The sequence below is a fragment of the Sparus aurata genome, chromosome 12 (genome assembly GCF_900880675.1).
Source record: "Sparus aurata chromosome 12, fSpaAur1.1, whole genome shotgun sequence".
NCBI lineage: Eukaryota > Metazoa > Chordata > Actinopteri > Spariformes > Sparidae > Sparus > Sparus aurata.
The window spans coordinates 11,450,186-11,463,738 of record NC_044198.1 but is presented as its reverse complement, the minus strand read 5'-3'; the positions used below and the strand labels follow the sequence as shown (position 1 = coordinate 11,463,738).

Below are 13,553 nucleotides of genomic sequence, written 5' to 3'. Positions count from 1 at the left end.
TATTTATCACCACCAAACTTCCAATTTCAACTTCCCTGTGTGCTTGCTACAGACTCTCAACAGCAGCATGTAGTGTTTTGGTGTTACAACTGACTGAGGCTGGTGTTAGGCGTGTCCTGTATAGTCTTCCTATTGCCGGTGGAAGCTTACTCTTTATTATGACAATAAATATGGGATGTTCCTGAGGTTTAAACAGAAGTTTAAACTCTGGCTATATGACTAGTCTGAAAGTAAGAAAACACTCTTGTGAACAGTCAGTAAAACTGAGCATTTACCTGTAACGTTAAACATTGTCCGATACAATAATGCATGTATTTCATCGTAGATGCAACAGTAAACAGATGTTGATTTTAGTGACGGATGCTGTTGTTGCTAAAGCAACAGAGGACATGATATTTCAGTGCAAATTCTGTCAATATAGGATTGAAATGTGTACATTAGTAAAGAAAATGAGGATAGGGTCGATAGAGTAGTATTTCTGGCAAACTAGTTGAGGATAGCAATGTTTAATCAATAAGTCGTGCTTCTTATTACTCGAAGGTCGGCATTAGACTTTTATTCAGAAAAATGGGTGATTCTGCTGATATCAATTTGATAGGATTTTTTTCAAATAGAATTTCTAAAATCTGCCCATGTAAAAATTCATGGGAAATTGTTATTATTTCAGCATCTAATCATTAAGTCTGCTTTAGTGAAAGAACAAGAAAGTAATTACAGCTGTAGACCTGTGTATTTTAATGAACAAACTCAAAACCTTCCAGTTTCAAACAACAAGTATCAGGTTTCTGAGTTTATGGTGTGCATGTGAATACACCATTAAGTTCCTCATTGGTGGAAAATTTAGACAGAGACAACAAAAGGAGTGAAGCATAGACGTATCTTTCCATATCAGTGGAACGAAGCAGCTCACTCATATTACACCAGAAAGCAGCAGAAACTCTCAGCATAGTTTTCTGTTTCATGACTACTTCTGTACAAACATTTTCCTGCCAGTGTGGCCAATAGCCTTACTGTACAAGACTTATTTGCCAAATGCAAAATCTACCCACATTTAGCACACAATCTTTTTCTGACTCAGACGTATTCTTACAACTACATTTACACTAGGATTTGTTTACTAGGAAAAACAGGATACATTATATAGGTAACTTAAGGGGGGTACACACTACAGGATAATCGGGGCCCCTTACGATCAAAGCCAGCAAAGGCCCGATCATCTGATGTTTGCAAAGGACATCGTGTCTGATTTTCCTGTGGTGTGGGGTGTGTTAAGAGTGATTTTGTCCGGTCAGATCCGCTCGGAAGGCGTCGGAAGGAGAGATCGTAAATAATGAACATGTTTAATATTTACAACTAGAAATCCTGTAGTGTTTGGGGTGTTCCGAGCGGAGCCGAGCACGCACAGCGTGTGATGTCACGTGTACTGGACCAACAGCCAATCAAGACGCGAGCTGAGTCAGCTGTGTTTCTCCGTCAGCCTTTTATTTACCTGTTGCCATGGTTACCCGCAGCGCACAGCGCTGCTCTCGAAGCTATCTGTAATACTTGTGACAATTTTTACTCACCTCCAACTCGCGCTGTAACGCATACTGCCCACACTCTCGCCGTCTCCATGACTTTTTCCATAGCCGTTTTGTTTTTGTTTTTGTTTTTTCAGCCAGTAATAGGCCTAAAACAACCACCACTGCATCTTCCGGTTCGTTCGCCATGTTTGTTTACACTGAAGTCACGTTTGACCACGCAAGATTTGTAATATTGAGCGTGAAGAACCTGATACTCTGCTGAAGAATCGGTTAGTGTGTGGTCTTAGATCTTGTGCGATCTGTCTTTTGTTATCATCAAGTGTGTGGTCTCCTAATCGGTGAAGGTTTGAAAAATCCTGTAGTGTGTACCCACCATTAGGAGCTGATATCAAATTCTGCATTGTAATTTTAAAACATGAATTGCAACAACAGTCAACGTTGCCATGGCAACAGTGTGACCCAATTTTAATGTATTTTTTCAAATTAGTTGAGCCCTTGTAAACATAAGTTCCACCCTTGGGTACATGTACCCCTGGTTGGGAATTGTTGAATTAAGAAATCATCAAACACCTGTGTAGGTGACCAACAAGGTCCTGATGACTTGGTTGTGGCATTTTATAATCTGCACATGGTCCTCACGTGGTAAGAAAAGAACATAGTGTCTCATTGGCCCCTATAAGTACAGATAATAGCCTTTGTATGTAAATACAATGAGGCTTTGGTCTAATCTATCTAGGTTGTGTTATCTCTATACTCTCCTCAAGGAAGTGAAACCATTAATATGAACCATCCTGAACCCTTCTCGTCACAGCTGTTTCAATATCAAGTTCAGCTCCATCTTGATGACATTTGGAAAAAAGCACAATATATCTTACAGACCCTAGAGTGTGAGGACTGGATCAGTTCTTCTCAGCCTTTTTTGTCTGTGCGGACCAGCAAGGGGGTCAAGACCTGTCTGGAGGACCTGCACGTTAACTTTACCATTCGGGCAAATCAAATGATTCTATTCCAGGATTCTAGTGAGCAGTGGATTAGTTAAACTTGAATCAAAGCCGTACAACCGCTGTCACCAGGTCAGAGAACTGAGAATGAACTGGACTGGATGATATACCAGCTATAAATGATAACCTGCCTTCAGCAAAAAGGTGTGGTTGACCGGATCGCCGGCTGTCACAATCTGTCAGGTGATGATATTTACCCTCAAGTGCAATAAGCGCACAGGCATCATAAAAAGGCTGAGATGCAGCAGATGTTTGTAATAGGTGCTTAAAGCTGATAAGGCACCTCCAACTGCACTGATGGAAGGCTCTCTGCTCTGCAACAACAGATACTTACTGTAAAATGACTCCAGCCATGTTCAAACTTTGTAGTTGTTTGCTGTCACACTGGTCGATTCTGACATAATCCTCACAGTTATTGTGAAAATACAGAGAAACAGGATGTACTTGTGTCTTACCTCACTGCAGTAATTGTCTGTGGTTTATAATCAATCTATTTTTAGCCATGCTAGCATTGGATGGTAATGTTTGCTCTGAAGGTCCATCTGTCTGTTGAAAGGTCAACCACTTTGGCCCAAATTGAAATATCTCAACAAGTACAAAATGGATTTCCATGAAATACTCAGCTTTGTGCAGACATTTATTGTCTGCAGATGACAAATCCAACTGACTTTGGTAATCCCCAAACATTTTCTTTTGCACCAACATGACATGAAGTTTGTGGTTAAGAGTCAGATATAATGACAACTGTTAGATATATTGCCAGAGAATTTGCTACAGACATCAAAAGTCCCTATTGCAGAAGTTCTAATCAATGCCACAAACCAATGATTGGTTGTATTTTGATGAAAAATTGCGACACATACTGGATAGATTACAAACATTCATGTTCCCCAGAAGATGAACTGTAGCTGTTAACCTTTTCATCTAGTATCATAATCAGGTCAAGGTTTTAATCTGTCTCATACTTCAGTTAAGTATGTTCGCTAAGCTGATGATACTGTCATCGCCTTAAGGGGGGTACACACATAACGATAATCGGGCTCCGATTTTACCCCTTCATGACCATGGAAGATTATCTTCTGTTTTATAAGATTATCCTATACGATTATCCTGTGGTCTGTGGTGTGTTAAGAGTCAGTTTGTCTCGATAATTTGCTCGGAAACGGGTCGCGGCCGACCATCATAAATGTTAAACTTGTTCAATATTTATGACGAAAAGTCTTGATGGGTGTGGGGAAAGAGTCACTACTCCATGAAATGTGACGTGAAACGCAATGTAGCCAACCAGCTGACTGAGGAATACGGAAGCGGACGTAAATAAAAACAGAGGTGAGATCTAACTTTCCCTATGGGAAAAATAAACTATAAATCTACTCACCTCTAGCTCGCTCAGTAGACTATAAAGTCCTTGTTGCCGCTGTCTCCCCGGATTTTTCGGACAGCAATAGTCCGAGGACCACCATCATTCCCTCTTCTATATCTTCCATGTCTTTCTTGTTTTCAAACGTTTATTTATTCTTTTTTATATACAGTCTATGCTCTTTTCCGTTTATGAAGAGCCCGTTGACGCTGGGGTTGTTGCCATTGGTTACTGTAGATCACGTTTAATCACGCGATATTTCTGACTCGGAGGACTAGATTCTAGATCGGCCTTGAGACAGATAATCTTTATGTGTGTGGTGTCCTGTGCTGAGAATATCGGAGCACACCACACACAGTACGATCAAAGCAGATTTTTTAATCTTCATGTGTGGGGGCTCTACAGATAAAAAATCTCTTTAAGATTTTTAAAATCCTTATGTGTGTACCCCCCTTTAAGCTGTACGCCATATTTGGAGCTAAATAGCAAATGTTGGCATGCTAAAAAAATTGAAATAAGAAGAGTGTGTTGGTAATGATCGAAAAGTAGGTAGAAAATACTAGGGATGTCCCGATCCGATCTGCAGGATCCGGATTAGGGCCGATATAGGCATCGAGAATTTTGAACGTGGACCAAGTCAGATTATTTTTTCTTTTTTACGTTAGAGTACAATTTGTGGCAAAATGCAGACGCGCGTGTAACGTTACTCTGGCACACCTGTGGAAATTTCTGCAGTGTGGAAATATTTTAAATTAGAAAGCGAAAGTACTCCAATGGCGACTTGTAACATCTGCAGTACAACCGTTTTGCGAGGGGGTAACAAAAGAGCTGCATTTAATACTACTCATTTGGTACAATAAAATATTGCAGAGAAGGACATTGAATTCATTGCTATGGATAACCAGCTCATCTCTTTGGTAGAGGATCAGGGTTTTCTTCATCATCTGGAGTTTTTGAATCCCCGGTATGCCCTATCATCTCTGCATAATATTATATACTGATTCCACTTTCAAGTTACAGCGTGCCAGTATGCGCACTAGTTTTGTTGGTCTTCATACAACAGAGCATGTAAAACAGGCAATCAAGGAGATGCTGAACACGTGTAAAATAGACAAGCAGTCGGTAGATGTCATTTTATGGGACAACGTAAGGAATATGAAAAAAGCAATGGATGATATGGAGGTACTAAGCGTGGGCAGCGCCTCTCACACACTTCAGCTGGCTGTACAAAAGGGTCTGCAGTCACCGTGCAACATCACAGACTCACCTGCTAATGCAAGGAAGGTGGTTGGCCAATGTTGCAATAGCATATGCAGTATAAGAAAGAGCCATATGAAAGTGTATACTTTGTTTCAACAAAATAAAAAAACCTATTAAAAACAGCTTGGATGCAGGTTCTTTTTTTCTTAACGCAGCTCTATTATCCAGGAAAATATTAGTTAAGGCTAAATAGCAGATCGGGACTCGGTATCGGCATTTACTAAATATTAAAGGACTCCGATTGGGATCTGGGTAAAAAAAAAACCTGATCGGAACATCCCTAGTAAATACATACTTATATTGTCATTGTAAGCTTGTTAGCATGCTGTCGTCAGCATCCAGCTCTGTGCACAAATATAACATAACCAGTAAGTTAGCATTGTCACCACATATCATGTTAGCAGTAGAAATAGTTTTTGTAGTGTAGTGCTTTGTGGTGATAGAGGCATTAAATTGATGATAGAATAAGAATTCAGAAGTTTAGGCTCAGTGCACTCATACCCAATTTAAAATGGGATAGCTTCCTGATAGAAGAATATTCAAAAGTGCTACTAAAAAAAACAGACAATGAAAGATGAGATATTGATAAGTCAGCTTGTTGTTAGACTTTGTATGTGCTCTGGAGTACTAGAACATTAAACTTGGTTTGTAATTAATTGAGTTGTAATCAAAGATGCAAAAACTTTAAAAGCTGTATGCTGATCCAGAGTCAATGTTTTGACCTCCCTCAGCTATTTGAAAACTAAACGTCCTCTTGTCACCTCAGGCTGTTGTTGGTCAAATTGTTACGTATACCTCACTTACCTGGGAAAATACGGGTTGCAGGGTCAGATGGACTGTCCTTAAAAAGGCCAACAAGGATCTGCTGGACCTCTGCCTGCCCCAGAGGTGCTCTTCAGGAGCTTCTTCCCTGATCTTTGACCTCCCTTGACAGGGACAATAAGAAAGGCGAATTTCCCTTGTGGTGCAGACTAAAGCATGGTGTTATTATTGCATTACACAGACAAACTAACATGCTGATGGAATCTGGCAGACACAGCTGCTGCCTGTTGCAGCCTGTTTTTCTTATAAATATCACACACTTTCAAGCTCTGATCCAGTTACTTATTTGAGGTACAAATACCGCATTTTTGGCGCCTTAATGTTGCCACAAGGCGTACAAACATCAAGAAATCCACCCCGTTTGTACACGCAGGCTGGATACTATTTTCGGAAAAACGCACACTTATTGCGAGAGCCAATACAATTACTCAGTGTGTTTTTGTATGTGTGATTGTGTCGGCAGGGCCAGAGTATGGGGTGATGAGGACTATCCTCAACTGACCTCAATGCAGATGACCAGTGATGGCCACAGCATCACCTCAACAGTAAGTTATGTCAAATGCTTTTGTGTCAGTCTAAAAAGGAAATTCATTTTGTAGGAAGCCTTGTTTATTCAGCTGCTTTTTTAGCAATTTATGCTAAATATGTTTGGCTTTCTAATTCATGAAAGAAACCGTCCTCAAGGATACCACTGGGGTTATTTATGCAAAACCCCTGTTCATGTTCAGCTGCAAAATATGAAGTTATGATACTGTTATCAACCTTAAATAATCTGATATAAGAGGAGTTTCAAAACACAAACTGAAAAGTTTCCTTTTTTTTTTTTACTTTACAGTTTGTTGGATGACGTGATAAACACAGAACAACAACAAGACCAACAACAGCAGCAGGAATTCCTGAGCTCACTGGAGACAGTTGTTCTCACCATCTTTCTCTCCATCATCATCATCATGACAGTGTTTGGAAACCTGCTGGTCATGGTGGCACTCTGCAAGGACAGACATCTACGGTGAGCACATGTGTTTCTGTAGGGCATTCTAGGATACAGTGTTCGAATGCCATGTACAACAATAACAATGCTAGTGTTGTCTCTGTCATAAATCTGCTGTCATAGCACATCAGGTAAGGTATGGTATTGAGTTTCTGTATTTTTTTTTTCCACATTTGAATGAAACCTGTTTTGGAGTTGTTTCCTGAGAGTATGTGGAGAATCACTCAGACAGAACAGTCTGACTAGACAGGTTAGATATTTAGTACCTTTGACCTTTCCTGACTTCTCTAACATCAAGGACAAACTTCAAGAAACTGCTCTTTAAAAGAAAATTCTATACATAAAGCAATCAAGTAATGATTAAAAATGATCAAAACCTACAAACGAACAGACATTAGACAGCCTTTTTTATATGAGAAACTGGAAAACTGCCAGCTGCTTCATATTTCTGTACAGTCACCCTGCCAGTTGGCAGATTGACCAACTTTTGAAGGTTAGAAAGGCACCTTTATTATAGTCATATGAGACACGGTGGTAGAGTACATCATACAGTACACCATTCATTAACTGTCTCTGATGACGTTTGTGGATAATATTTCATGCTAACTTGTCTCTTGTTGTCTCTTCTTAGAAAGAAGAAGACAAACTACTTCATTGTGTCGCTAGCATTTGCTGACTTGCTAGTTGCTGTGGTGGTGATGCCCTTCGCTGCAATCGAGTTGACCACCGGACATTGGCGGTACGGAGAGATCTTCTGCCTGGTCCGAACGTCTCTGGACGTCCAGTTGACTACAGCATCCATCCTGCATCTCTGCTGCATTGCACTGGACAGGTTTGTGTATGTGAGAGAGAAATGATAGGGGGGATTTGAACCTCATTCATATGTTCTCATACTCTAAGTTGTGTACATGGATCCTAAAAACACTGTAATTCAAATAGGCAGATCCCAAAAATTCCAAAGAAACATCATGAAAAAATAAATCATGTGCAAGCACTGAGAACCGCTGATGAAAGAGGCACTTCAAAGAGACTCCTCCAAATAAGTCGAATAAAAAAGGGCAATAAAATAAAATGATAATGATACATTTGTAATAATACATAATACATTTTGAAATGATGATACAAAGAGTAGATAAAAGTCTTGTAAATTTAATGGGTGGAAGAACTTAGTTGGTTGGGTCTTCCAAGATCCAAGATTATCACCTGATTCCATTTAAAGGGTCAATTTGTGAGATTAGTTTCAATCCACTTTTCATTGTAACAGTATTGATGTTGAGTTTATCATTTGAAAAGCCGTACACTGTAGTACACACTATGTGAATGTATTTCTGCATGTGTATTGTTTCAGGTATTACGCTATCTGCTGCCAGCCGCTGGTCTACAGACACAAGATGACCCCGGTCAGAGTGGCAGTGATGCTCAGTGGCTGCTGGCTCATTCCCACTTTCATCTCCTTCCTTCCCATCATGCAAAGCTGGAACGCCATCGGCATAGAGGATATTGTGAGTCCTCTCTCTCTAAGATCGGAAATCAAGGAGTGGGCAAGAGTTGACACAGTATGAGCTCAAAAATGATTGCTGGTGACATTATTAATAAAAAAATGTAATACAATCCTTTGTCAACAAAATATACTGTAAATTTTAACAATAGTATCACACTGAAGAGTTTATACACTTCCCATAAAGAGAGAGATGTTCTTTCTGCTAAGGGCAAAAGCCGTCTAAACCTTTCCAAGCTAAAATTCTCTGTTTCTAATAACGTTTCCAATCCCTTGAACAATGACAAGGTAATGCAGTGATCACAAAACAATTCCAGTCCCTGTGGAGGCGCTCTTGCTGCAAGCAAAGACGCCACTTCAACAAGCATTTTCTGCTGGTTTGGATATGTTTTGGCGTGAGGTTATTTCAGAGCTGCCCCGAAATAAGCTGCAGAACTCCCAGAGGCAGACGGGGATAGATGAATTTATTCGGCCAGAGTTAATGAAATACATGGCTCTTTTCTCTGTCTTCCAGTCAGGCAGCATCCAAAGAACAATGTTTTGTTTTTAAAAGCTGACTGGATGTCTTGAAGTCAGAGAAAATTGCACAAAACTTTAAATTACTTACGTCTGCACATTGGGGCCAGGTTTTAGTTTATTATTCTACATGTTGTGTGTACGTTTCTGTCTCCTCTGGTCATTCATCTGTCTCTCAAAATTCAAAAAGATTCCCATAGCACTCCGGTGACTTCCAAAAACAGGAGTTGTTTGAAACCGAAACTTCTTTTCACTCCAGCTGTCACAAAGCCACAAGAACTGATTCAATAATTGTGACACAAGGTAAACGATATGGTACAGCATGTCTGCTTGGTTTGAATTGTGTCAGAACATTTTCTAAAAAGAAAGAACAAGTCTATTCACTCCATTGGAGCAGGGGGTGACCTAAAATGCTTTTTCAGTGTGAACTAGAGCAAAATGTGTGTGGAAAAGGCCTAAAGCTTACTAATTTACACATACATTGTTTGTTTAATCCATGCACACAAGCATGAAAATAACAAAGAGTTGATAAACTTCTAGAGCTGGGCTAGCAGTTCCCCCTTGCTTCCAGTCTTTATGCTAAGCTAGGCTAGCAGCCATCTAGAAACCGTCTGGCTTTAGTTCCTGGCTCTCGAAAACAAAACACATTTCCAAAAATACCGAGCTGTTTACCCATTAACTTGAAAAGCAATGTGTCTAGTTTTGACCTTGGTCATTTATTTGATACCTGTAAATTTGTCTTTTGGTCATCAGTCTATTTCAACTGAACATATAGATTACATCTGTGTCTGTCTCCTCTCCTTCCCAGATTGAGGAGAGGCGAGCAGGCTCCAATGAAACAAGCTGTATATTTTTGGTCAACCGCCCGTATGCCCTGATCTGCTCAGCAGTTGCCTTCTATGTCCCATTAGCCCTCATGGTCCTGGCCTACCAGCGTATCTACGTCACTGCCATGACCCACGTTCGACAGATTGAGACACTACAGCGGGCTGGCTCTGCCCCTGTCACCGGGACTGCTCCTGTTATCACCGTGAGGTCCTCCACTTCCTCTGATCCATTGGAGCACTATCGCCTCAGGACAAAAAAAGGCTCCTCCTCTTCTTCAGAACACGCCCCAATAGCGAACAGCCGCATGCGTGTTGAGACTAAGGCGGCCAAGACGCTGGCTATCATAATGGGTTGCTTCTGCCTATGCTGGGCGCCGTTCTTCATCACCAATGTGGTGGACCCCTTCATCCACTACTCGGTGCCCTGGCAGCTGTGGACAGCCTGGCTATGGCTCGGGTACATTAACTCAGGTTTGAACCCCTTCCTGTATGCCTTTCTGAACCGGGCGTTTCGGAGGGCATTTCTGGTGATTCTCTGCTGTGGGGATGAGCGGTACGCACGGCATGGGAGCTTCTCCTATGGACACACCCACAGAGCATGCTCTCCTGTGTCGGTCAATGGGACGTCTATGGCACTGAGGTAAACACACAATAATGCTCAGCTCACACGTGTACCAGTTTCTGTGAATATAGCATCTTATTGAGAAGAAGTTTTTGTTCAGTTAGAGGACATTTTGAGGCGTTCAGCTTTTTTACATCTTATAGGCAGTCTCTGAGGCAATGCAGATTTAGCAATTGTTGATAGAGCTGAGTGTTGTCAGGGTAGCAGTGGTAGGAGATGCCTCAGGATGGTTTGATGTAAAGGCAGCACAAAAATAGAGAATGGAATGGGACCGAGGATGGAGCCTTGTGCGACCACACAGGATAGATTAGAGAGGGGGTTCAGTTACCTATACTGACTGGCTATCTTTTCTGTTTAAAGTAAATTAAAAAACAGATCAAGGCCTCAGGTAGGAAAACAGGTTAATTTATCTCTTTTTGCAAAAAGAGATGAGTGTGCATCACCAGTGGATAGTCTGGATGTGGTACATTACTGTAACAGATGTTAACAAAGTTTTGTTATGGTGCAGTGCTGGTCCAAAGTTAGACCAGTTGGCCCAAAGAGCTAGAGCATTGCATCATAGCTCTTATAAACTGCAAAAGTCTTTTGGGACGTACCAAGGACACTGCATTTATGGATACAAATGCAAGGTGACCTGCTGTGTAAATTACTGATTGGCCGAATAGATTAGGTTAAAGTGCTGCCTTAAAATAATAACGATAATTTGATTTTGTTCTGTCTTTCTTACATCCTGGCCAGTAGATCAGAGATTAGTTGCACATCAACACCAGCAGCAAGACAGAATAGCATCATTTTATTTGAATTAAGTCATTATTTTTCATTTAGTCCATGTGTCATACCCTAATGTTTAAATAATAGATGTGAACATGCTGTGCCTTCTCCAGAAATTAATGTCAAAATGCTCAAAGCAGCTGTGGTGTTCTGCAGATGGAGCAGTTTACCAGAAAATAAAATGCTCTGGACCTGGGTAAAATTAATTTTATAGGTGAATCACTCCAATTTGGAGCATAGTATGTATGTTGTGGATATGTTGTCTTCTCAAATGTTTTCTGTCTTTTATCATATTTCATCAGGAAACATGAACTAAAAGTACAATTTACACTTTGGTCCATGTTTTGGAACACATGCAGTGTGTTTTGTAGATGTGCATAGTTTTTGAACTTCCTTTAACTTTTAAGCACGTGTAGTAAGGAAGTAGAACAGTATCAGCAGGGGAGGAAGACGGAGAAATATGACGACACAGACTGTAAAAGCATGAAGCAGGTCAGATGACAAACCAGCAGCAGCAACATCACAATTAGAGTGGCTGAGAGTAAGAGCTGGTCATTTTATATAAGGCTTATAAAATGAGTTTAGTCAGCTCTTATGTTTGCTTTCTGATTAAAAAAACTGACTTCATTCTACAATCCTCTAATATCAGAGCAGACAGGAGCATGGGTTGTTGGTGTTAGCCTTTAAAGCGGTGGCCAGGTAATGGGGCAGTGTTCTTATTTGATGATACGCTATCCATGACAACTGGTGACATTTTAGGGTTCATCTTCACCTTTCATATTCTTGCAGTCTCTTGTAAATCTGTTTTGAGGGGCAAGGAGACACTTCAAAACGAGCCGTAGGGGTAAATTAGATATGGGATGGAACCCAGGTGTATCATCTACGAGGTGTGCCTCTGGTGATGTCAGAGTCACTATGTTGATCCGCCACTTTGGTCAAGACTGAATAGCTTTGTTGTCTTTTCATTTCATGCCGTCATCAGTTTTAAATTTGCTGTGCTTTTTCGCCCCTTGTAAGAAAACTGATCATCCCCATTAGCCTTGCAGCTGTAATCTGTGCTTTCAGTGTTGGTTATCACATGTAAGCATAATAACACGCTAAACTTAAATATAAAGCATGAGCAGGTTAACGTTGATGTTGGTAGTAATCTCAAAGCTACACTAAAACTCAAATACAACCTCACCAAGCTGCTAGAATGGCTGTAGTCTTTTAGTCTTGTCTTCTTGTTATTGGCAAAATATTAAGACCTTTTTTCATTGTTTCAAATTGTTGTTTGAGAACGAAATACTACAAATGACGCAAAGTTGTTTTTAATAACTGAACATTAAACTGGCTATTAAGAGACTTAACTATTATTATGTCTTGTGTTGTTTTTGGACTGAAAGGATCTTAGGTGCTTTTCTATGAGTACTATTCCTGACCGTAAACTTTATTGCCTTTGTAGTACTTACTTTTATGTAGCCACTATAAGGCTACTTGTTGTTAAAGATATGAGTCTTGGAGTTATAGTTTTTGAGCTTAGAGTCATCTGATGTGTTGAAAGACTACTTCAGGAGGGAACAATTTAGTTTTTCCAAATTGGGCTTTTCTACAGATCAGAATATTTGATTAGATGATAATGTACAATGTCACTGTAAAAGTCCAACAATCCTTTTTTTTAGCAGGATTTCTGTTGACGTTAATGGTGGTGATTTATTTGACGTCTGTGTTTGTGCTCTCAGCTCCTTCGAGTGGCGATGATGGAGGAGGTGACCTGCTTGTGTCTGCACTGTTTAACTTTAACACAAGTACTTCACCACCGCAGAGAAACAGAGGCAATCACATACGCACTTGCACACACACAGAGTCAGACACAGCTGATGTATTTATTTATTTCTACAAGATGTGTACGAGCACAAGCATGTGAGTGGGACCCTCCAATGTTGTCTCACATGACACACCGCACACTTCTAAATGTGCTTCCTTTTTTTTAATTGCCTGTTCATTAGTAATGTGTGGTTTCCACTGTGCGTATGTAGTTAGTAGAGAAGAAACCTGCTGACCTGACCTTCTTTACTACAACTTGTATAATGTGTGTATAGTCTGTGTGTCTGTTTCTGTGGTGTCTGTGTGCATTTTTGGGGCTTTCTGTCTTTGTGTGTAGGAAACAGAAAAGGCAAACAGTGTTAACTCCAATCTGATGTCCTCTCTTAAAAACCGTCTTGACAGAAAGCAGACTCAGACAATCAGATTAAAGCCGGCAGGATACTGGAAACTGAAATTACTGGGTGAATCCTGTTGAATTATTTTGTCTAGGTGTTTAGGATGGAGTGGGCTGGTGGATGGTGTGTGTTTGTGTGGGTGTTTCTCATCTTCAGTGTCC

General features: G+C 40.4%; 1 protein-coding gene across 1 annotated transcript in view; it reads left to right on the top strand.

Annotated features, from left to right (window-relative positions):
* Positions 1-13,553, top strand: part of LOC115592196 (5-hydroxytryptamine receptor 4) — a 51,668-nt gene that overhangs the window by 14,096 nt on the left and 24,019 nt on the right. The window contains exons 2-6 of the mRNA XM_030434747.1: positions 6,430-6,511; positions 6,802-6,975; positions 7,589-7,789; positions 8,306-8,459; positions 9,780-10,438. Coding sequence (XP_030290607.1) covers positions 6,489-6,511; positions 6,802-6,975; positions 7,589-7,789; positions 8,306-8,459; positions 9,780-10,438 — 1,211 coding nt within the window. The 5' untranslated portion in view covers positions 6,430-6,488. The remainder of the gene's footprint in view (positions 1-6,429; positions 6,512-6,801; positions 6,976-7,588; positions 7,790-8,305; positions 8,460-9,779; positions 10,439-13,553) is intronic.